We start from the raw sequence: 25,300 nt of genomic DNA on the forward strand, positions 1-25,300 counted from the left end.
ATGTTGCGTGAAAGTGTGTGTGTGGGGGGTGTTTAGGTTTTGCGCAGGTGCCTCTTCGAAGCTTTATTTTAGTTTTTTGTTTGTTTTTCTTAGATGGAATGTTGTGAACACAACTGTTATTGAGCCAGCAAATGCGGCCACGTTTATGTCGATATGCGTAATGCACTCAGTGGACAAGAATAGTACATAGTGTGCTGATGACAATGAAACGAAGTACAGAAATGAATGCTGTGATACATCTCTAGGACAATCACCAGCGGTTCCCGCCAAGAAGAGTAGTCTGGAGGGGTGGTCAGTACTTGAGGCGTCACCCAGTTGTATGCCATTCGGTAATCTTTTACTTAACTAGTAGCTGCTGTTCCAGGCCACACATCAGCACAATTTAAAATGGGCATTTCTGAGTAGAACAAGCATTGCTGTTACTAATTCAGTCAAATCCACTCTGACACGTGATACTCATTTGCATGTGATCAAGCTACTGGGACATGCACAGTCATTTCTAATGAATTGGCAGAGGGGATACTGGCGTTTTAGTCTCTTTGGATGAGGAGGGGGCAGGGACAAAGGTAGAGTCTTTAGGGAAATCAAACTCCAAGGGGACCAAATACTTGTTAGACTAGTGCAGAGTTTGAACTAAAGGGAGCATTTCTAATATGCTTGTTGTTAGCGTTACTGAACTGGATGTTTAAACTAAATGACGTGAATAACCGAGAGCCCATTGTATTGAGACTGGGCTGTTCAACTTGTGGAACTATGAGCATACTGCCGATTCTCCATAAAACATTGAGGGTAGTGTGGGTATGCACCATTCCCCTGCCCGGCGGCAGCCTTGGCATGCGGCCTTTACGCTTTACCTTCTGCTTTTGCATTCAGTTTAACGTGTTCTAGCATGAAGTGGCGTTTCCTGGCACAACTACCATATTGCTGACGTCACCTACACGAATGAAAGGCAGGATTGGAAGCATGTCTTTCAGTCTTTCGTTTTAAAAGCTGTGCTTGTGGAGTTATCGTGACGAATGTCTTCGCTTTGGTTGTCTTGTGCAGACAAATATGTAGCATGACCATTGATTCACAATTGCTACTCGGGCAATTCTCATTTTCACAGTTACTGAGGGGCAGAAGAACAATGCCCTGCCTTGTACCTTGATGCTTTTGGCATTGATTGAAGCCGTAATCTGCCGCAGAGTGGGGAATGGGCTTGGAGGTAGAGATCGGCATATGTAACTGTGGTGGAGGCCATCATTTGTGCTGACGCTGTTCCACAGTTGTGGTGAGGCTTGCCTTCGTGGCCTGTGCTTACACAGCACAGACTTGGGGAAGTGTGCAGGTTTCTTAGATCTGGTAGTCACACACGCTCAGTTCTTTCATGTTTTGTCAGCTTCACTGGGAATTCATTGCTGTCACCCCTTAAGGTAAAGGAACCAGAAACTTACATTCTATCACAAAGCACACATTAAAATGTACGAACTTGAAACTGGCCTGGCTACCCATGCAGTTCATGCCACAGTGGTAGGATAGCAGAGCATTATTCCTATTTGTCAGACCCTAGGTGTGTTATGTGCACTTTAGGGCAGCAGCTATTCAGAGGACCAAATTGCAAAGCTCTAATCGCTTGATCATTGGTCGCCCCCCCCCCCCCCCCTCCCCCTCCCTCGTATGTTTTCCAACTGTAAAACCCTACAATGATGATCAGTGTATTTGTCAGTTACTGCACTTCCCTACTTTCCTCTAAGTTCACGCTCTTCCCCTGTGTAAACTCTCCTATCTGTAAATTCAGCTTCTCACCAGGAGATGCCATTTCCTTGTTCGAGAACATTGGAGGGGTATGGCGACGTGGAGTGCACTTCCTAGGTGTACCTTATGCACCGGTGGGTGTGGGTTGTTTTCACAAAGGGCTATTTTAATTAGTCGTCTGGATTTCGATTTAAACAATGAATGCATTAAAATAGCCAGTACTGCTATGGTACATTGGCTGCAGACCCATATTGTACTGTCATCAGGCTGAAGCGGCTCTCAATGGTTATAGTATAGTGACAAGCATTGTGTGCACCTCGTTTAAGATAAGCAATGCTCAAATAATGCACGTAGTGAAATGAGTGCCATCATTACTTGAACTTCCTTCTTTCCTTTTCGCCCCTCAAAGCACTCTTGACTTGTGGTAAAACTTCATTAGAGGATGAAATTTTGCTCACAGTTGGATGCTTTGTTTTCCAATGTGGGAACTGAAACCTGGTTAAGTGAAGCTGAAGGGATGAAGATAAGCCTTGTTCTTTTGTTCTTTTTTATTCAAACTAGTCTTTTTGGAATCATGTTTCAAATCAAATTGTGGTTTCGTTTCCTTTGGAAATCTGGCTTCTTGACAGGAAACTTTGCGTCTGGTTTGCATCTGCATATAAATTCATAGTTGCCAATCCTGGTACTATGCAACATAGGCAAATGTATAGTGCCTCCCATATGACAGGTTTGAGTGGACTTTGCTTGGTTTTGCAGAATATTAAACTCCAGCGGCACGCTTCACTGTGCCTAGCCATAGCTGCTTGCAGCTTTGTTTCCTTATGAATTGGTGGTACTGTCGAGGAAACCCAGTTATTAAGGTGAACATGTTTTCTACTCTAATAAGTGGAGCAGCAAACTAAAGCATATATACCGACTGTTGCGCAAATCAGAGAAAATCGAAAAAAAATTCTCTCAGCTTAACCGCGCGTTTGTTCGGGCTCAAATTTCGCACAGAGGTTGCATTTAGTGGTCAGTTTTGTTTTATACTACATTTAGGTGGGTACTTTCCTGATTCGGGCAGAATTATTTGGAAATCCCCATCGTCTGTGGCGACGGAGAACCAAAATCGAAAGACTTTGCAGCAATGGTACGCGTGGCGCCATCTCGCAGCCATCGGAGAAACGAGCTCTCCACCGGGGAGGGCGGTGGGGAGGAGTTGGACTCGCATAGCCATGCGCATAGCCAAGTCACGGCCATGGCCTTCTCTTGATCGCTGTACGCTCGCATTTTCGGTGATGTCTCGCGCTGCTTCGCAGCAGAGAGCACCAAGCAAAGATAATTTGCTCACCAACTTAGCACAGCTGGGTTTCTCCGGTGGGTGCGAGATGGCGCTACGGGTACCATTGCTGCGATGTCTTTCAGTTTTGGGTCGTCGTCGCCACATACGATGGGGATTTCCAAATAATTCTGACTGAATCAGGCAAGTACCCCACCTAAATGTAGTATAAAACAAAACTGACCACTAAATGCAACCTCTGTGCGAAATTTGAGCCCGAACAAATGCGCGGTTAAGCCGAGAGAATTTTTTTTTCGATTTTCTCTGATTTACGCAACATGCAATATCTGTGTCATCGCAAGCCCATTCAGGTGTTGTAAAGTGACGATTTAGTGAAACAACTGTGACTATCCTAGAGTTTTATCTAACAGAAGCTTCACTGTCATCACATTGACTAGCCTGCCTCGAGACCAAGACTACTTTTTATCACCTGCTCACCAGCCCTGCACAAGCAGTTAGACATATCACTCACTATAAACAGAAACTATATCTTAAAGGCTTCATATCAACAACAGTGTGATGTTTACTGTAAACTGCACACAAAGTTCGGTAACTTGTCTTTTTAAATCCTGTAATTTCAAATGTGGTGCGATGTTAAATGCCAAAAGGCCTTTAGTTTGCGTTATGAAACCTGTCTGTTGTTATTTATTTTATTGTCTTAAATACTCATTGCAATGACAGTTAGATAGATTTATGAATATCGTCCATATCTTAGCTGCTGTCTTGATTTCGCTGCTGCTTGCAGGAGTCAGTGTTTTCAGGCTTTAAAATGGTAAGTAAGGAAGGAGGTGTATGTCGCAATTCACAAATAAATTCTTTCCTCACTAGTTATCTTCACATATGGCTGTGTATTTTGTTTGCTTTTATATATTTGTGCAAGCACCATAAAAGCTGATTGTACGTGTATTCCTTGGTGCCTCAGCAGAAAAATATAAGTTGTACAAGTTGGAAGAAATGTAGCTGAACTGCCTTACATAAATAGTGCACTTCTAACGGAGCATAGGCAGTAGAATTCCAGGTCTTGCTTTTTTGTTTGTTTGGGGCTTTAGGAAAGAGGGAACAGGCAATATACCTGAATGTGCTTTAGGTAATTCATTACAGAACTGTTTTTCTTTTATAGTTTTGGTTTCTATCAGCAGTGATGTCAAAGGTCACATGTGCTCACAAAACAATGACGCATTCACTGCTCAACCATCTGGTGCAAGTGCACTTGACCTGCGGGGGTTTTGTGACCCGCAGCATATGACGGAGCTGCGAATGAGCCATTGTTCTATAAGCACACTTGACTTGTTACAGTTCTGTATACTGACCTATTACGCCGCAGCCCGCGGAGATTGAAACAAGAAATTTAGGGTAAAAATGGTGCCATAACGAAATCTAAACCATACTGGCGCATACCTTTTCCATTTCTATCTTTTTTAAAGCCCAGTGTTGTTATCACCATAAAACAAAACCTGAAAACTTGGTGTCCACACTGCTATTAGTCTAGAAGCATAAACTCCGGTCCTTGAATGTACTGATGTCCACATTACGCAAGCTGGTAGCCTTGAAAGGTATATTTTGTTCAAGTGTTGTGTGCATCTTTTGTCTATGTTTAAAATAATAATGTGTTGCAGCTTGATCCGCCATCATTGTTTTCTGCATACTTTAGAACTAGTTTCATCGCATCCGGTGTTTTTATGAAGCTAGCATGCAGGCATGAAATACAGTGGTGTGCGGTGTAACTCTGAACAAATGTGTATTTTACATGCACTACGTCATAGAGATGCTCCTGCATTGCCTGTTATACTACTACATCATCTGCTCCGTGTACTTTCTTGATACTGGCGGTCTTTTGAACCTCGCGATGTGATATCACGTTAGCATCATAAAGATCTAGGCCCTCGTGTGTTCACGGTAACGGTAGTCACCACTAGTGTGCCTCGCGCATTTACAAGACCAAGCTACACCGATTACGCCACAGGCACGTGGGTTGCAAAAATAAAGTAGTTTTGTGTTGTGCTCATGACGTTAAGCTTAACTGAATGTGCCCATGATGTTAAGCCTAATTTGTTAAGCCTAACGTAATCCTTATAGGGGCCCGATTCATTTATTCTGACTGGCTTCGAACTCGGCCTGGGCTTGCCTTAGAGCCCGCCAACTTCAGCTTATATTTTGCGTGCAAGAAGGGGCACATTTGTGCACAGATGTGAGCCGTATCACAGACAGCCTGTGCGTAGCTGTCTCTGTGCTTGGAATGCTGGCGCTGCAGCCTGGGCCCCCAAATTTATGCAAAGGTTTTTTGCACGCTCGCTTGCTCGCCATTAGCCCTTCTCTTAGCAGTATGCGGGCGCCCTTTATTATGCACTTTACCCTTCACTCTCAGTCGAGCTGTTGAACGAGACTGTCAAATTAAGGGTTCCCAGAACAGCGTCGGGCAAATGACATATTCCAATGGTGTCACTGCTGGAGTCATACGCACAAGGCATTGATGTCGCTCTCACTGTTTATGACCACTGTTTTGACCTAGTGTGGAGGCTCACTCAAAGAGAGGAGAAATTTTTTGTGTGCGTTCATCACTCATCACTGTACGTGGAATTACATTTGGCCGAAAGTAAAGTCTAGGTCTTATGTGTATATGCGTGTGTGTTTCCACCTCTCAGTCCTGAGAAATTCGTCTTTGGCTGTTATACTCCTATGAGCGCAGTCCTCATATCTTTGCCTTACCACAAAAATTGAGCGCTGCAACGAGATACGAACGATATGCAGGTACTTTCTGAGCGTTAATATTGCAATCGTTAAACCCATAAACCCAAGAATTGTTGATGTGGGCAAAAAGCTTCTCTTGTCTGTTACAGGCTTTCCACAAAGGCCCGTTGTCTCATTGGAAGCTGGCGTTAGATGTGCTGACAATTTTCGTTGATTTCAAGCAAGTTGTGTTGAAAGATATGACAATTTGTATCCTGCCGTAAGCCTGCATTAACTTGCGCGTGAATATTATTCAAGGCACTGTTTCGTTTGCCTTCTTTATTTCTTGATTCTTTCTGGTTGTGCTTCCTGCAGATAACTAGAAAGCTGCTATTCTTCTTTTCATTTAGGTGACTGTGCACATTGTAACATGGTAAACGGCCTTGTAACTGGTTTCAGCCCCTTTCGGGCGCGAGCAGCTTAACATAGCACGCACATGGCAGCTTTCACAAAATATATGTTCGGCGGTCGCCATTGTGTCGTAACGTATATTCATGTATACTTACGTATTCACACACCACACGGACATGGAGCATTTAAATGCATTGACCTTTTTTTTTTTCTTGAAGAAATAAATAGATGTGGTATGTTTGGACGCGTTTTCGTTCTTGGACGTTTTGTGCACGACTTGATATATATATATATATGTACAAAAGATGACCGCAACTCGCCAGGCCGCTTCGCTCTGTGTTGCACTGGTTAACAGGCAGGTTGTTGGTGTGGCTTTTTAAGAATTATTTTTACTGTGATACAAAGTTAATTCACGTAGCCTCAGCACGTTCCCAGTGCATTCAATAGGCAACGTAAATGGCAGGACAGAGGTTGGTGCATTCTACTTTCACCCTTCACCACTCTTACTAGCATTGCTCCAGTAGGTACAGCCTTTGTCAAAAGTTTGGAGCCCAGGGGGTTTGCTTCTGAGCCACACTGTGTCGTTGGTAATGCATCTCCAGCGCTCCAAATTTCCTGAAGGCAAGATGATTTCTGGTTCTGCCTCTTGCAATGTCTAGGGCTGCCACAAATGCTTCAGGAGTCCCACTACAAGGCTTAGAACCAAACCCCCTGGGCTCTAAACTTTTGACAAAGACTGTACCTACACCGACATGTGTCATACGAATGATACAGACTGAAATGACACCAATCTTGCAAATTTGATTCACTTGAGGTCACTGATATTTTCATATCTTTGTCTCAACAACAGTTGGCCGTAATTGAAATTCATGTGTACTATTTGTTATGAGTGTTTAAACCCCGTGCACAATTGTTCATTCGCTGATGGTTTTAAAAGGAGGTCTTAAAACGAAAAAGCAATAAAAGCCGATCTGTCTTGCATCTAAGAGCAGGGCTAAAACTTGATTGGGTTGTGTTCGGATCTGACACAGTAAATGCAACAGTGCTTCTCACTAGCTGAAAAGCTGGGGTTGCCTCGAAGGATTTTTCGGCATATCCTTACTCTTCGCAGGTCATGCAGGGACCTGCGCAGAATTTGGCTTGCATTCGCAATGATTTTAACAACTTAAATCACTGTGTAATGAGAGTAGGAAAGAATTTCATGTTGAAAAAGTAGCTAGGGTGTTAAACATCTGCAATGGAGAGTCCATGAAGAGGCGCAACGCGAAGCGGGCTGACATGTTGCCGGCTCCGTTCAAGAGAATGCTTTATACACAGGCTAAGTATACTTCGTGACGACATGTTAAACGCACGCACACACACGCAAACTTACACAATATATGAATATCTGTACAGCTTCCATGCAACTCTTCCATCCGTCCTCACTCGCACACTTTTCTTGCCGCTGTGTTTTCTTTTTTTTTTTCCGAGGCTACACTATCGCTAAACGGACAGTGAGCAGTTGGCACCGCACTTTTTTTTTTTACATTCAGTGACCGCGGGCGGCATCTTTGTACAGCGTTGACCCGACGACGTCTACGTGGGACATAGTTTTGTGCGGGGCGTGAAAGCTGTACGTTGTGTGAGTAGGCAAAGGAAAATTTCCGCTGAGAGCCACGACTATTTGTGGTTGGAGGTAACATCTAGTCCTAACTTGGCCATGCCTTTTTGTCAAGGAGGCTAATGCCCGCTAGCTCCTTGTGACATCACTGCGGTTTGGGGAATCGACTAGAGTCCGCCCTTCTATCGGAAAGTGATATATACCTTGCCAAGACCTTCTTGATTGCAGTGCCAGCAAAATCAACTGGTTTTAGCAAATTGACCCTCCTTTACTTGTATTTCTTCCGCTCAACCCTTTGGCTACCTTCGCGCATGTTTTGCACGGGCAGTGACGTGGAGGGAGCGCACCATAGCTAGCAACATACTGCGGGAAGTGAGCCAACAATTCTCTTTTCCTTCGCAAAACGGTGCAAATGGTTCGCGCTATGACGTAAGCCGCTGCTTCACGTAAGTGGCGCCACATCTAGGCTAGCAAACGAAGCGAGGCATCCAGACGGGATCCATAGCTAAATGAGCGATGCAGCTGGCACTGAAATAAAGGTGTTGGCCCTGCTCTTGACTACGTAATGCCTTCCTTCAACTTCTTGGATGGTTGTGCCTCCTAGAAGTAGGACGACTCAACGAGCTCTGGGTTGTGATTATAAAGACCAGATGTCTGCATGCGGTGACAGGCAGCCAGTGATTGGCGAACGGTTCGCTTTTAAAATGCACTTTTTTTTTGTATTACATATCGGTGTGATCGTAATCGTCTTGAGAAAGGCTCTTGTTTTAAAATAGGCATGCTCACCTGACTAGAAAAGGGTGTATTTTCAGAAGTGCACCATGTTAAAGAGAGGTGACCACCATTTTCTCGGAAGTGCTTCGTTAGTGTCAGCAGCCTGCTCATAATCCAGATTCTCTTCAGCAGTTCTGTTGCGCACAATCGTATGCAACGCCACTGTTATACTAGCGGCTTTTGCGAGAGCACTGACATCACTGCTGTATTCATGACAAAGCATTCGTACCTCTCCGCAAGCGACCTGTGGCATGGAGGTCTTATATTTCAGTTCTCCCACATCATATCCACACCGTTCACCCTGGCTAACAATTTTTCTCTGCTGATCTCTCGTTGAGGGTGTCATTACGAGAGAACATAATTTCCTGCCGGTGCTTGCAGGCGTCCACAACCTGGTCACTACCCGCACTGTACGCAGTTCCTGTGACACCTCTACATAAGCGCCGCCATAAATGTGGCAGTGGCAGACCCGTCCTAAGATAGAGGGGAGTTAAAGAGCCATCTGCCCTGGGCAGTAGGGCTGATAGTGAGTGGCCCGCTCCAAAGGCCCAAGCTGAGTCAAAAGCACACCTTAGAACGGCGGCTGTTCCAGAATCGCGCTACATGGCCGAGAGTGGAAAGAGCTGAGCCCACTACTCGTCTACTATAGAACGGTGATGGCACATGTGTCCTCCTTAGAGGGTGTAACGTGGCACTGATGTGTGTAGTACACTTAGAGTGCGCTTGGGACGGCTGGCGCGTGCGATGTGAGCGGCGTGTAGTGTTTCCGATGCCGCGGCGCACGCACTTGGCTCAGTTGTGCACACGCCGTCGACGCACGATGTGCGCGTGAACAAGAAGGGGTCCCAAGAGAGACGACGAGGGTTGCGGAACCGCTCAGGAGAAGAGCGAGCCACGGTACTTTTCGTTGCAGCTGTGTGACCGGTAGCAGTTGCTGTAGAGCGACTTCCTCGTCACGCTGGCCATTGTGCAGGCCATGGCGAGCTCCAGGCACCTGCGGAAGAGGTCGGAAGTACGTGTGAAAACACACCTGCACCTGAGTCGACGCCAAGACGCGACAGCACGCATGCAGCCGTACATCAGCGGCTGCCAGTGTTTCGCCGATGTGCGCGCGTTGTGGAAGCGCTGGCTGAAAACCAAGGCGTGTGAGTTAAGTTGCGCGAAAAATAGCTAGGCGCTCAGTCCTGTCCGCAGCTGAGGCTGTGAGAAGAAAAATGAGCTGGGCGCTGCAAAGCATCGACCAGACGAAAAGCAAAGCCACGCTGTGCTCTGGCCAAGAAGAAATTGCTTCTATGCTCTTTTTTTCAAGCATCCTCTGTTAAGCCAGTTAAGCCTTTTCGGTGGCCAAATAAAAAAGTACTCCAAGAAGTTGCTATGCTCTCTTTCAAGCCAGTTTAAGGGAGCCTTTTCGGTCGCGAAAGAAAAAATAGTGCTCTCGGCCGTTTCATCACATGCAGTGGAGACTTGGCGCGACAGTCTGTTTTCAAGGTTTTGTTGCAGACTAAAGCAACACCGCTCCAAACAGAGTTATGCGCTCAAAGTAAAAGAAATGGGACTGACGCCATCGCTGGTGTAGGGGCAGCAAGTTTCGCTTTCCACGACGGCTTTCTAAGGATCCCTGAGCGTGCTCTTTGTGGAAAATATTTTTCACAAATCAAGATTATGTGTAGATAATGTGGGCTGCCGTGGGCCATTCATCAGTAGCGGCCCACGAGTTAACTGGAGCGTCACCGGCCGATGAGACCAGCATTATACCAGCATGTCGGTCTGATGATGATGATTAAAACTTTATTCCCCTCTACTCCCCGCCCCTGGCATGCAGGCCTAGGGGACGGGGGACGGGACCTCCGCGACTAAAAACTGGCAAAGATACAGCTTCAGCCGCCAGGCGGACAGATCGTTGCTGGTCGGCGGGGACGAGCTCGCTCCGCAGCAGGGCCTCCCAGGCTTCTCTACTATCAATATTCCCCAGCGTGATCGAGGGTCCCCCTCGCTCCGCAAGTCTTGCATTAATCGTCTTTCTTATCGTCTACCTGGGTGCGAAACAACCACACGGGGTTTGCAAAATTTTCGGCCTGTAATCGTCGCCAGGCGTGTAGTACTTCCACGTTCTATATAAAAAGCCACTACGGCGACCCAGTTTCGTAATTTATCCGCAGAGACTCGGCACCAGTGTGGGTATCGCGCAGGTACTTCAGAGGTCGCAAAGTTCAGTTTAAATCGTCGCACGTGTGAGACAAGAATCGAATAGAATGGCGCAGTCGTGGAGCTCTGTGGGCGCGATAGAAGCTGGCAACCGGGCGATCATATAACAGGGGTAATTAAATTGTGTGAGAGAAGGGGATCTCGCCTATTTGCAACGAGTCTGTTTGCAAGGACAGATGCAGAACGATGGGGCCCTGCTAGCATTCCGTGCTTTGTAAATGTCCTCGATAAATGTACGAGGAAGCCGTCAGTTGGTGCATTTAATTCCGGTGCAGTCGCCATTTTAGTGCAGCACTGGTGTGCACTGGGTGCGGGCAGTGTACCTGTGCAGCGTGTGGTAGGCGAACCAGGGCAGGACGGCGGCTGCGCGTGGCGTGGCAGCGAACATGCCGTGCGGTCCGGCCACGCCGTAGCCCTGCAGGCAGCAGAGCACGATGCCCAGCACGGCGGCCAGCAGAGTCTGGCGCAGCAGGCGCTCGACGCGACTGCGCTTCTTCTGCGGCTGAGGCTGGCCCCGGCCCCCCTTGTAAGCCGCCGTCAGTCTGGAAGAGAAGGGAGAGGAAACAAGTTGAACCCCGTTATAACGAAGGGGCCCTTCGATTACTTCGTTATAGCCGTAGCTTCGTTATAGGCCACGATGACCCCCTTCCTTCGTTATATGCAATATTTTGGTATAAACAGCTTCGTTATAATGAGGTTCGACTTTGCGGGACCGGTCTCGCCATGTATCTGGACAGTTCTTAAGTATCGTCATAAAGAAAAAAAAACTGGAGAAAGTCGATTCCACATGACGACCCGTGGTGAGTTTCATTGGTCAGCGCTGCGTTCCGACGTGAGGCCGACTTCGATGTGCCTTTTAATATCTTTTTAATACCTCTTAATATCCAAACTGGAATGTACACAAAGGCTACCTGGTGGTGTGTAACTTCTGAGGTAGAAATGTCCGTTAAGTGACCCTCTGAGCCGCTTCAGGGCCAGTACATCGTACTGGCCCTGAACTGGTACTGGCCAGTTGTATCGTGCTGTACTTCGCTGCGCACTGGTGTTTTCAGCTGACTTTTATAAATACTAAGCGCGTCGGCCTTTTTAAAGACGGACACCTAAAAACTTTGCGCCTGTACCTCTTTCAGTGCTCTCTCTTGCAAGCCTTAATTCTTTGCTTCATCGTCATATGACCGATAACGTCGAGGCCACTCACAGTAAGGATCCGGCGGTCTCCCGGGAACGGGTCCAGGACCGAGTCGAGGCGCCGGTTTTTGGCAGGGTGCTCCGCTTCAGATCCCGCTGCACGGCCGAGGAAGGCTGCTGCTGTTCGCCGACTCCGAACTCCACCTCTAGTTTGGACTGCGGTAGACGGATACAGTGCGGTGCGGCTCGGTCTCGCAACACCTGAGTGTTCTGCGCAAATTCAGGTGCTGCGCTGCTCGGGTGTGCACTTTGCAGGGGGACGTCAGATTAAATCAACTCGGGAACAGAAAAAGCTTTAGACAACAACGAAAGCATGCGATGACACGACTTTCACGGTGCGCATCTTCAAGCAAAAACAGCTCTCAAAAGTTTTAGAAAACTCTGTGATGTGTGAAAAGGCTGCTCTCAGAGGGAATCTTGGCTGAGCTCCGTTGCTCCGGGCACTGCACTTCCGAGCTGCAGCCACTCGAGAGGAGGAACTCAGAACCGATTAGAGCGGCTAACATGGCAGACGGCCTTCGCGGCTCCGAGAGCGAGCGGATGACGGCATCGCTGCGCTTATCTTTTTTTTTATCTCTCTGTCACAATAGCTTCCCTCTATTTTATCCCCCTACTGCCTTTCTTTCATTCACCACCGCCCCTCCATTCATTCGCTTTCTCATCTTTCTTTTCTGGCCCCTTCGACAGGTTACCTGGACGGGCTTCATCCACGCGACGGCTCGAGGTGGGCTCCGTATAACGGCTCACGTCGTAAAAGTATATACTAATGTTACCATTTATTTACTTTTCACCCAAAGGAAGCCAATCTAAAGCAAAGCCTGTGATGATACTGTGACTTGCAGCTTGCTCCTTAGCCGCGGACCTGAGTTCAGACGTGTCGTTTACGCTACGTCAGAAATTAGGCATAAGCAATACTCCGAGCATGCAGTGTTAAAATTTAGACAGAGTTGACTGGCGTTAAAACCTTTTGAACGCATATTGTGTATACATAAAGTGATCGCTTGCTTACAGTTAGCGCGATTTCATGCCCAGCTCGCACTGCTCGCCTATTGGTTCCCGAACACTGACGTCAAGGCGGAAAGCTGGTCTAGTTTGTTCATCTTGTTACAAAGGGACTGGCGCTTCAGGCGAAGACTAAGGAAGAGAAGAACGTGCCTCCTGTCTTCTTCTCTTTCAGTCCTCGTATGAAGCGCCAGTCTTTCTGTAGCAATGCATGCACTGATGAGACAGCTCGAGACACCAATGAGTGAGCTGTGCTGGCTGTGTCACTCCCCAAAGAGTGTCCGTTAGCGCCAGCAATTCGCGTTTTATAATGACATTTGGAGCGCGTTTTCATCCAGTCGGCGCCGTATTCTGAAGAGCATACCGGGAAGGCACAGAGCCACGGCACCACAGCAGCGTTGTGCGCTGGGTACACGATTCTGGCATGAGAGGAGGCACCAATGGTAGCCACTATACCAATGGTGAAATCATCTGTGGTATAGCCACAGTTCTTGCGAATGACTTTGGTGAAGGTTCTGGTCTCGCCTGCGGTTATCGTGTGCAGCAGTGGTCTCAAACATGCGGTCCGCGGGCCACATGCGGCCCACCAGGGCTTGCCCCCTGGCCTGCTGGTTCTATATATGTTTCAGCCAGCGTTGCTTACGAACCTTACTGGCTCCCAATTTTGCCCTCCAATTATTTCTCTCCGCCAATAATTGCCGACGTCCGGTCCTCCCTGCTTACATTAATAGCTGCACTTTTCGTGCTGGGATACGGTCGAAAAATAAAACTGCTGAAAAAAAATAAAGATGTTAGGCTAACTCATCCTTTTCGATATTTTAGCCTTTATGCTTTTGTCTATTACTACTTAATTTTTTTTGGGTTTTACGTTTTTTCTTGGACCATTTCTTTTTCATCTCCCCTCTGCGGCTACTGTCCCGCGGCCGACAAAAGTTTGTCAGTGCGGCTCACGTGGGGAGTTGAGTTTGAGACTCGTGTACACAGCATGTATGCCGTCCAGGAAATGAAGGTAGCTAGACGTCTTTAAAGTCGTGCGATCGGCTGTATGACGTCGCTCAGTGGCTGTACAGAGAGAGACTCCTGTTCGGTTTCAGAATTGCACAGTGCAAATCGAGCGTGTACCATGAGCGGTTGCTGCTGTTCGCGCGTGAGCTGCGATGGGCAAAGGGGCAGCGATGTTTGCGAGCGCAGGCCACCGGAGCTCTTCTGTAAATCAGGTCCCGCTTCGGGTTCCGGTTCCGGTTCTGGTTCCGGACCTTCGGATGACGACGAAGAACCTGCGTGTAGCCGCGGGTTGTTCACTTCCCTGTATGATACGCGTGGTACTTAGTGGAAACACACCACATAACGAAAGAGGCGATTCATGTCTTTCCACCCATCGCTGTCGCTTATTTTGGTCTAGCAAGGGTAAAGTCGCTGAGTTTCAGTACAACACCAACGATAACTCGCCGAACGGAGTCCTTGCTAAGCCCAACTTCGCAACAAAATGGGATGATATCGCCTGCTCCTTGTAAATGTGCGAACACTATGAGAGAGAACAGTTTTGTTGCAACTCAAAAACGAATCCGCTTTTACTTCTGCAATTAAAATTAAGAAGCACTCAAGGATCACGCATCCATAGATGGGCAGAATGGGACTCACTGCAGGACTATAGTACTTACGGTTAGTTCAAGGCAAGACTGTTTGCAGTTCGGCTTTAAAGGAGTAATGGTTGCTCTCTGACGGACTAATGGTTCTCGAAATACAAATACCCCCAAGGGTATATATAACCCCTACACTAATTTTATCACTAACGCTTGGGAATTATCTTTGACTGCCCTCTGGTGTATATTGTTCGCCTTCATATCGCTTCCACCTCCAATATTCTAGAGCACTGTAGTAGTACATTCTAGCAGTGAACATCGCGGACAGTGGCGCCGCGCAGCGGACACTCACTGCCGGTCCTGTGCTCGTTGGAGGGCGAAGAGGGGCCCTGGACGCTGAGGCTGACGGTGCGCTGGTGCTCGTCCGTGACGCGGATCCTGGGCGCCAGCGCCTCCCAGGCGCCCCTCATGGGGCAGCCGCCGCTCGCCGTGCCGCTACGGGGCATGCTCAGCGAGCGCTGGTGGCCGCCCGCGCCGCTGGGCCTGTGGCGGGAACAGGGAGGTCCGTCCTCAGTGGAGCTGCCCGCGGTCTATGTACAGTCAGGGACAAAAGTCTTCAGACCACGTGTTCCTCAAACGAAGCTTATAGCTCTACTATCAGACAGCGGCTGAAGACCGCACTTGTGGTGATGAAAGAACAAAAGTTTAACTTTTACTTCCACAAGTGTGGTCTCCAGCCGCCGACTAATAACAGAGCTATCGGCTTCGTTAGAGGAACACGTGGTCCGGAAACTTTTGTCCCCGACTGTACTATTCGGGGACGAAAGTCCCCGCGAACGACAACCAAAACGCGTAGCTTTCTTATCGGCCGTTAGTTCAGACCCTATACTCTGGACCTGGAAGTTGGGCATGAGTTCTCTCGTGTGTAACAGAGAAACCAGGTGACTGTTGGTTCACGTCACGCATATAAGACAAAATCGCCAGAAGCGCGACCTAGAGACTTTGATCCCTAATCGTACATTTCTCTCAGACATATGCGCACAGACGCGCACATTGTGAGATATCAGCGGTATTAGCAAAAGAGCAAATGAAAAGCAAAAGAGCCATTTGTGTATTGAGGTGTATGCGGTGAGGGAACGCGCGCACACCGAACTATGCGGCTCGAAGACTTTTGACCAAGAGTGTACCATATCCACGGGACATTCAGTTTTTCGGTGAACAATTTGCATGTCCCCGTGACCTGGCAGGACTGCTAAGGGCACAGATGACGTAACAGCTGTTACTTTCAAGGCCTTCGGCCTGCTGCGGACCTTTCGAGCGTGCCCAGCGGTAGGATGCCCTTGTTGTCGTAGCAGGCCGACGAAGCGACGACTTCCCCCCCGGCGGCGTCCCCGGGCCCCTGCGGGGGCAGGAAAAGCAGCATGGGCAGCTGGGAGATGGACTGCTGCAGCCGCAGGCAGGAGCACACGCACGTCGAGCACAGGAACAGCCCCCAGGCTGTGAATGACAGCTGCGTGAACAGCCACACCACCTGCGAGGGGAGGCGACGCAAGCATTGGAGACATTCAACATAGAGCATACCGCGTACCGCCAGCGCTTACAGCGCTACGTGACGGCGCATGTGCAGATCACCGTGTGGGTGCCGGGGCTGCCAGCTGTAGCCAGCTGCGCATCGGGGCCGTCTGCGTATGCGCAGTGGCAGCGCGCTGTACGCGGTAAGCAGTGGCGCTGCGCTAAAAGTATCGTATACGAAAGGGAACGTTCAGTTCGCGCTTGAGAAAACCATTCATGTAGGGATTCATCGCGTGGAAAGTTGAACAGAAAAAGAAAAAGTATACTTTCCGCTCAGACTTGAAGAGCGAAAAGTGTCCAAATCTGAGCCTCTTGATACTTGCTTCTAGAGAGAACAAGTCGAAAATACGAATATGAGCACACAAGACGAGACTGGGACGCGACCCAGAGTAGTTTTGTAAATATAGCTGGCATGCCATGGGGCATTCAAACGGGGTGCTCCTGGGCGTCTTTTTAAGGCTTCATACAAAGCATTTAGGCATTGACTATGGGATCAGTAACCTGAGGTGGGAACACAGAATCAAAGGGCAGCTATCATCTTCAGCTAACTTGGAGCTCGTGCCTCAGCATGGAGCCTTCTTTCCTCCATGTGCCTCAGTATTGAACGCCATGTTTTTTCCCACTCGCACCGCTGACATCGACACGAGATGGTGCTGCAGTTTCGACAAGCTTGACCCGCTAGTGTCGAGCTCAGTTACGTTGCGGTAATAGTGTAAAGCGGCTTAGGCTATGATAAATGCATGGTATCCTTAGCCGTTTATGTGACAATAGGCACCTTTAGCATACCGTTACCGGTAACGGAGTACCGGGAATCCGTGCAGCCAATGCGCATGCGCAAATCGCCTTGACGGCGCCAGATGGCGCCAGGTACCCGACAGCTCTAGCTTGTCTGCAGCATCGGGACCAATCAGCGCATGCCCACCGGCGGTGGGCGGGCTCCCGGTACTCCGGTAACGGTAACACCGTACACGGTATGCTAAAGGTGTCTATTATAGACCTATTATTAATTGCAAGTTTATCGGGTTGACCCCACCGAGTTCGGTTCAGTCGAGTCGGGTCGACTTCGCTCACTTCGACGCTCGACTCGACCCGCTGTTGTCCGCGTTGGGGAGAAAACTGAAAAGGGGGGGGGGGTGCGTACCCGGAAGGAGTTCTGCATGGCCCAGAAGAGGTCGGAGGCGATGGCGAGGCAGAAGTGGAAGACGACGACCAGCGACACGCAGGTCTCGTCGCCGACGCGCGCGGGGCTGGGCTTGGCCTGCGTGAGCTGCACGAAGGCCAGCTGCAGCAGCGAGAAGGCCGACAGCAGGCACGGGAAGGCCAGGTCCCACAGCATCGCCAGCATCACGCTCGGCATCAGCTGGGGAGAGACGGCAGAGCTGCCCTTCTAGTCTACACGTAAGGACACTTTCTAGTTGGGCGCAGTTAGAAAGTAATGGATTTCGCTCTGCCGACAGTGCTTGCGGTACTGGCGGAAACATGGAGAATAGATCAACTAGCCAGAGCCGTTAGTAAATCACTTTCCTACGGATATGTGCTGTGGCTTTTGTTGAAGGTATTGTAATTAGAATATTCAGTGTTTTCGAAGACCTCAAGGTCTTCTTGAAGCATCGACGTAGTCTTGTGTAGTATAATGATCTAAAGAATATTCTTCACTTAGACGTACAGGTACTTCCTATATGAATGGAGCACAAAATAACGAATTCTGCAGCTATTTTTAGACAGAAGCAGAGAATGTCGTATCGGTATTATTCGTCGAGAGGAAAACTACTGAGAAAAAATTCGGCAGATACACTTATACTGCTTTTGTTAGACTGCTTGCGTTTGGGAATACGAAAACATTACCGTCCGTGGGTGCATTGGCACCCACCCACCAACACATGCGCGCGCGTATGACACCACCTGGAACGCTGTGCGATGAACGGTCGGATAATTTTGATGCGAAAATTGGTTTTTGAGGAAAAGAAACGGCCAGTAACTGTCTCACATCTTGGTGAACACCTCACCCGCACCTTAAGGGAAGAGGTAAAGAGTCTGGGAAGGCATACAATTGAAGATGCATATGTTGTCGGTTCGAATCCCTGTCGCAAGCCAGCCTCCAACTTGACTAGCACATGTAAGCTATATGCAACAAGACATAGTACGACACCACAGGTGGCAACAGTTAACATATTATGTGTATTCAGCCAACGATTACTCGAGGAGCATGAGTGACAAACACATTATTTCTGTTAATGCGAAAGCACTACTATAGCGCCATTCCGAGAAAACCCGGCGGCGTGTGTTTTTGTGTGTGTACTCGCAGATGGTACAGAAAATTCCAATGATGGCAAGAAAAACAAGATGACGTCATCGAGCGGCCGTATGACGCACGCAGCAAGCCGAGCACCGCCATTTCAGACAAGCATACACTTGTCGTTCGACTATACATACATTCCACTGGCCGACCTCAACGTGGCGCCAGTTTTCCCGCCAACATTCATACCAAAATTGGGACGCAACCTTTTGTGACGCGGCTTGTTTTTCGAACAGTGCTGTGCAGTTCTCGGCAAATACATTTCCTTTTTAGGTTAGAAACGCGCCGTGCTCTATAAATTTTCAACCGCTTGTTTCCCATTGCATTGAATGGCTTAAAAATTAAGGCATCAAATTTAGCGTCTCGAAACTGAATAGATAAATGAAATGAGTCTTAGGATGTTGCAGCTGCAGCATAGCCAGTGTTTGTATTTCGGGTATTCTTCCGCGTAAAACATTGTACACTCTAAGTACGAGGGAGTAAGTTGTGCTCTTTTTTAAAGGGTGTGCGCTAAAGGACAACTTTATACCCTTTTTACTCTTTTCTGTTTAGAGTGTATACTCTAAACCCGAATACACCTATATGGGAGTAAAAAGGGGGTAAAGCTGTCTTCTAACTCACTCCCTTTTGTAACAGGGTGTGCGCTAGAAGGCAGCTTTAGACCCTTTTTACTCCTTTATGTTTAGAGTGTATACATTATGGTTAGGACGTCACACGGGCGTTGAGAATACAGCCTTGCGCCGGGTCTCCTTGAGTCCCACGTCCGCTCCTGCCCTCATGCGAAGTCTGCATCGGTCGTAGCGAAGCTGACTTCTTCATCTCCTTCCGCAGCGCGGCGGCCGTAGCTTCTCACCTGCCTAGATCCGTACGGGTCGAGGAAGAGGCAGAGGCATCGTGTGAGTCCGAGAACCAGCAGGAAGACGTTGAGCGTGGACAGGTGCGGCCTCGCCGACAGCCTGGCTCGCAGCCCCAGCGCCGTCAGGAAGGCGGTGACGGCCAGCCCGAGAAAGAGGCAGGCCAGCCCGTACGCGTGCACGGGCCACAGCCACTGCACGCGCTGCCGAAGTTCGGCCCAGTCCGGCGAGGCCACCTGCGAGTTAGGCAGTGCGTGAGAATCTTAGAAGGTGGTTATACTATGAAGTCTGCAGCTCTCGGAAACATGGACAACACGAAGGAGACGCCACATGCGCTAACTTTCAACTGAATGCTTATTCAATGCATGTACAGGGTCAATCACACTTAGAGGGAACACGGCTCCGCGTGGCCACGTACCTGCGGAGTGCCATTGCATCTAACCCGTTCATGAATCAATGCAGAATGGCGCACCAGAAGAGGGACCTCGATGTGGTTCTTAGTGCCATCTGCCTCTTAGCACGGGTTTGCCACAGGCTTGGTCGCAGTAGTGCTCCGCGTGTGCGCAGCCACGGTGGAGCCGGGTTCCCTCGAAGTGTGATTGACCCTGTACGTCTATTTTGTACAGGGTGCGTGCATCACACGGGTGCGGTAATACACGGGTGGGTCAGGCGGCGCTTTCAGTAAAGTCTATGCAAGGCGGCAGTCAAGGGGTCCGCCGTTACAAAAATTTCTTTACACAATCTATAGACTGTCCATACACTTTTGTCTATAAAGTCTATAGAATTTCTATAGACAATCTATAGATGTATAGCCATACACTTTAGTAGACGTTCTTCTATGACAATCTATAGACTATGATTTGACAAAACTAAATAGTTATAGGAAGGCGATAGCATCTATAAGAAGTCTATACATAGTGTATAGACTATTTCCATAATGGCGTGAGCCGGTCTTAGGTGAAGCTTAGTCCGTTCATAGCAAACCAAGACAGTTCGAGCGCGCTCGCTAGCTTCGTAGCTTGGTAGCTTGGTCGTTAGTTCTTTCGTTTGCTCACCAATTAAATACCTCATGAACTCTCCCACTTTATTCCTCGCTCACTCAACCTCATTAACTCGCTCGCTCACTCAATCGCTTATTCAGTTGATCACTCAATCTCTCAATCGCTTGCTCACGTACTGAACCACTCTCAAAGTCACCTTCTCACTCAGTCTCTCGCTCACACATTGAGCCGTTCACTCACTCGCTCACTCATTATCCATTCAGTCGTGCGGGCGCTCATCCATTAAGTAGCTCGCTTAATCATTGATCCATGAATTAACCCCTTGCCGACCCGGTTCTTTTCATTTCATCGCTAACTCACCGATTTGTTTACGTTCTTTCTTGCTCCCAACAGACTTGTTCACTCATTCACACGCTCGTTGAAGCTTTTCGTTCACTCATTCAGTAGCCCCTCCTTTTAACCTCGCTTTTAAGTGGCATTGATACAGGTATATGCTGATAACCTAGACAGGAATGAGACCAAAAACATCCATTCAGGCCACGCAGCTTTCAAGTCACCTATTCCGTACGCTTTCCAATATACAGGGTGTTTCACCTAAGACTTTCTGCAATTTTTAAAAATAAGCTATTTGAATTAGATGCGCGCTTTTTCTGGCATAGCATTGTCAGTGGTGTAGTACATCATAATGCAGCTAAGACGTGCTAACTAGCAGGCTTGTTAACCAATATTTAATAGTTAACTTTTAAACTATTACCGTTGGGCTCCTTAATTATTGAGAGGCATGTAGCCCACCGTAAGAAATGTCCATATCCGTTTTTAGAATTTCGAGAACGCGATTATCCTCGGCGCTGTGGCCCAACAAATTTCGCCTACATCGCGCCAAAATACATGCGGTTTGAGAAGCTTGCAGGCAAAGCAACCTCTCCAGTGAACCTAACTCGTCGAAATAGCCAAAATTTGTCGGGCCACAGCGTCGAGGATAATCGCGATCTCGAAATTCTAAAAACGGATATGGACATTACTTACGGTGGGCTACATGCCTCTCAATAATTAAGGAGCCCAGCGGTAATAGTTTAAAAGTCAACTATTAAATATTGGTTAAAGAGCCTGCTAGTTAGCACGTATTAACTGTAATCTGTTGTACTACACCACTGACAATGCTATGCCAGAAAAAGCGCGCATCTAATTCAAATAGCTTATTTTTAAAAATTGCAGAAAGTCTTAGGTGAAACACCCTGTATAGCCATCTGTCCAGAACGAGTGCTATACTTTATATAAGTCCTACCATTATAAAATATGAATACAAAGCCGCCGCGGTGGCTCAGTGGTTATGGCGCTCGGCTGCTGAGACGCGGGTTCGATCTCGGCGGCGGCGGCCGAATTTCGATGGAGGCGAAATGCTAGAGGCCCGTGTACTGTGCGTTGTCAGTGCACGTTAAAGAGCCCCAGGTGGTCGAAATTTCTGGAGCCCTTCACTACGGCGTCCCTCATAGCCTGAGTCGCTTTAGGACGTTGAGCTCCTATAAACCAAACCATTATGAAATATAAGGCCTGCCTGTTCGTTCAGTCTTCTCGAAATCGCGAATAATGTTACGCAAGTGAGGCCGATACTGAAAAGGTGGTGAAATAAAAAAAAAGTCTTGGGGAATCCACGGATTTCCTATTTCTTTCAAGATATACTGATAAACACTTAAAAGACAACCCGCGCTTAATGATGAAGTAAGCCTTCGAATCTGCCCTCTCTTTCGCGTCAGTTTGTATGAGCCTGCTTGCGCTCTATATTTTTGCGAATTAACCCCTTCTGAAGAGATGCTTAGGGTCGCATCTTCGCTCAGAACGATGAAAAATGAGCCGATTATAGCCGCAGCGCGCTTACAAAAGGACGCATACGCATTGTGCGGGACGAGCGCTGTAGGGTCTGGGAACAATCACGAAAGAGCTTTTGTTGCGTGCCACTCGGTGAGTCGCTGTTGCGTATATATATAGGAACCCAGAAAGGCGTGATTGCTTTGTAAGCTGAATGCGAAAAGAAGAAAGGAAGCCATCTTCGAGTCCAGAAAGGTCGGTGAATGTCGGTCTGAGAGAGAGCTTTCGGCGTTCTGCACCGCAGTGATAAAGGAGATGATGGGATGCAGCATATACGAGAAGCAATTATAAGGCGGAATAGGCTTGTATAAGATGTGTCCGTGCCGTCTTATCTGCATACATAGTAGTAGTACTTGCTCGGTAGGCTCAGAAACTGCTGTGTTGTCATGGGATGAAACCGAGATGAATTATAGTCCGTGTAGGACGATCTCCAGCGGAGTCTCTTTGTTGCAGGTTTCCCGTTCTGACAGTGCCGTTAATACTGTTGTTACACGGGCAAGTTTAGTGTCACTGAAAGCTCATGCATTTGTTTTGTATCACGCTAGGTGTAAAATGGCACACCTATGCTCTGCTTTGCTGTCACTGTACTGCGGTTGAGGACCTTCAAGCTGTTCACTGCAGCTTTTACCTCAACTTATAACTCCTCTCCTCTCTAGATTCAGGTCGGTGCGGAGATTACGCGCACATCTGCATGGGCCGAGAATATGCTTGCGCTGCATCTAATATACCGTCCCCCAGTTCATCGTTTCTTTGTGCGAGGTTGTCCGAGGAAACGCCTGTCGTTGAAAAGGCGCGGCGGCTTCGCATTGCGAAAACGGTGGCAAGGAGGCAATCAAAGCGCATGCGCAGTACTTCGCTGGAAAAGGTTCATTCCAAATGACACTTACCGTCCCCGTGTAGCACCATGTGTCTAGTGTGCTACACGGTGTAGCACTGCGTAGCCCACTTCACGAAGCGAAGGGGACTCGGCGGAAGTAATGCTTAAATCGCCCGTCTGACACCCTTATAACTAAGTTACTACTGTATCAGACAGTGCATGGTGCTACGCTGTCGGCGGCTGCTTCATGCTGCTTTTAACAGGTGATAACTTGGTAAAGTTATTCTCGGTTTTAATGCGATAGCATTGAAGCCCCATCGGAGAGAAAAAACGGCGTCGTGTGTCATAGAAATCGCTGATTGGTCGAGGAGGCATGACATCACAATGATGTCTTAAGACCATGTGACGAGGAGATGTGACGTCACAAGACTGGAAGGGACGTCACTTCCGGTGAAGGCATCAACAGCTTCTAATGTTATCGCATTGCCAACACACGTGAACATAAATTTATTAGCATCAGCTTGCCGATATCCGTCACACGAAAAGTACGAAACCGATGTGCCCCGTTAGTACTCGCCTGTTAGGCCTGACGAAAAATACTTGAAATCAAACTAAGGAGGAAAATGATAGGGTAACCTTACGTAATAAAAAGAGTGCGCAACATGGACTGAAGAACAGATGCGAGTTGGTGATATCTTAGATGAGATAAATACGGTAAAATGGAATTATAGCAGTGCATGCAGTGTGGAGTAGAGACAACCGATGTTCCGTTAGAATAACGGTGTATTCCAGGGGAAGGAAAACGTAACTGGATGCAGCAGGGAATAGGGAGCATGAGGAGATAGGGAAATTTTTCTGGGGTAGTGGATGCCCGTGGCTGTCGCAGGACAGGACTGATTGGAGATCCGTTGGAGACGCCTTTGTCCGGTAGAAGACATTACCTGGCTGATGGCGATGATTATCATGAACATCGGACATGGAGCTCGATGACAACCGGCTTCTGTATTGTGACATCGTCACTTCGCACTTTCACTATGTCCCTCTTTTGGCTTTCCCCTTTCCCGCTCCCTAAAGTGGGCCAGCAGGCCACGTTCCTCTGGACGGACTCTCTACCATTCCTGACATTAAAGGTGCACTGAAGAGGAATCTGAACTCGTCTTTTTGCCGCGGGAACTCGATCTACACGTTCCGGGCAATCTTAGAAACTTCGAATTATTGCACTGTGCGGCTGATTTCTCTAATTTAAATCGGATTAACATCTGTCTCCCGCCTTTTTTTTTTCAATCCCCTGCAGACGGTGGGAGGAGTAGACCAACGCATGGAGTGCCTTTCAGGCAGTCGCGTGGAGGCTTTGCTTTCATGTTTATTTTGTTTTTTTTTAGGTTTCCGTGAATAAATAGGTCTAGTCACAGACTACATAGCTGCAGATAGGCCCACGGAAATAAAAATACACGTGGACTCTGCTTTCGCCGATTACTACGTATCACTCCGCCGATGGCAGTGCGGCAAGCGCCACGAGACTGGGTGAAAGGTTGGTCGACTCCTCCCACCGTCTGCGGGAAATTAAAAAAAAATGGCGGGAGCCACACGTTAATCCGATTTAAATTAGGGAAATCGACCGCACAGGGCAATAATTCGCAGTTTCTAAGAACGTTCGGAACGTGTAGATCAAGTTCCAGCGATAAAAATACGAGTTCAGATTCCTTCTCAGTGCACCTTTAAAGCTTTCTCTTTCTACCTGTAAATAAAAACTGTTGCAAAATGGAAAGACATTCCAATCAGGGTTATATTCAGTATTAGTTATGGTCTAATCTTACTTGGAAAAAGATAAGAGAGGTGCTGCATCTTCTGCCTTGCCTTCCTGAGGACAACAAAAAGATCTTCCTTTATTTATAGCGTCTTCTTTTCTAGGGTTTCGGAAACTAGTTTGCTTTTATTTCAAGTTTCAATAGAGTGAGGAAAAAGAGAATGAGGAAGGGCCTAATAAGAACTTAGTTCTTTCCTGGCTTCATAATCCATAAGCCACAGCCACCTGCTGTATCTAGAATTATTCACTTGGGACCTGCAGGATACTGCTTTTGCTGCACACTGCTTTTGCTGCACATAGTTTTTTACGTGCCGAAATTCGTGTCTAATGCTCTCCGTGACACATACGGTCTCTAGGAGGTGCGTAAAATAAGCAAGCGGGTAAATTAATAGGTGCTTATGTAATCAAACTGCTAAGTCAGGCAAGCTAAAGAACGTACAGTCTTCGTTAAAAGCAACCAGGCTGCATGCATGGTTTGCTTCTCATTCTTGAAGAGCCCTTACGGCTTCCCTAAAGACCATTAGTTCATTGAAGGTGAGGACAGCGGTTCTCCTTAACATACGAAGATTTAGAGCCCGAGGGCTGGCATAATAGCTTTTATGTAT

The 25,300-nt window shown here is 47.9% G+C and overlaps 1 protein-coding gene across 2 annotated transcripts; it reads right to left on the reverse strand.

Annotated features, from left to right (window-relative positions):
- Positions 1–6,874: 6,874 nt before the first annotated feature.
- LOC149363661 (uncharacterized) lies at positions 6,875–19,437 on the reverse strand. 2 transcript variants are annotated; one of them, XM_089573635.1, is made up of 8 exons: positions 19,204–19,437; positions 17,196–17,414; positions 15,793–16,013; positions 14,835–15,025; positions 14,022–14,176; positions 11,908–12,053; positions 11,033–11,251; positions 6,875–9,498 (listed from the first exon to the last, which is right to left on the reverse strand). In XM_089573635.1, the coding sequence occupies exons 2-8, from the start codon at positions 17,409–17,411 to the stop codon at positions 9,381–9,383; spliced, it is 1,266 nt and encodes a 421-aa protein (XP_089429761.1). In that variant the 5' UTR covers positions 17,412–17,414; positions 19,204–19,437; the 3' UTR covers positions 6,875–9,380. The 2 variants fall into 2 exon arrangements, with proteins under 2 accessions (XP_089429761.1, XP_089429760.1); XM_089573634.1 differs by having other exon boundaries at positions 11,908–12,107.
- Between the last annotated feature and the right edge of the window lie 5,863 nt (positions 19,438–25,300).

Source organism: Amblyomma mixtum, chromosome 2 (genome assembly GCF_055824585.1).
Source record: "Amblyomma mixtum isolate Tamu chromosome 2, ASM5582458v1, whole genome shotgun sequence".
In the NCBI taxonomy this organism is placed as follows: Eukaryota; Metazoa; Arthropoda; class Arachnida; order Ixodida; family Ixodidae; genus Amblyomma; species Amblyomma mixtum.

Bases quoted from the DNA above. Each gene is read 5' to 3' on its own strand.
- LOC149363661 (XM_089573634.1), bottom strand. From the start codon at position 17,411: ATGCCGAGCGTGATGCTGGCGATGCTGTGGGACCTGGCCTTCCCGTGC. The intron at 14,177-14,834 runs GTGAGTGTCCGC...GGCTACACGCAG, and splicing joins CAACGAGCACAGGACCGGCA to GTTCTTCGTCGTCATCCGAA. The intron at 12,108-14,021 runs GTACACGCTCGA...GAATTTGCGCAG, and splicing joins AACAGCAGCAACCGCTCATG to AACACTCAGGTGTTGCGAGA.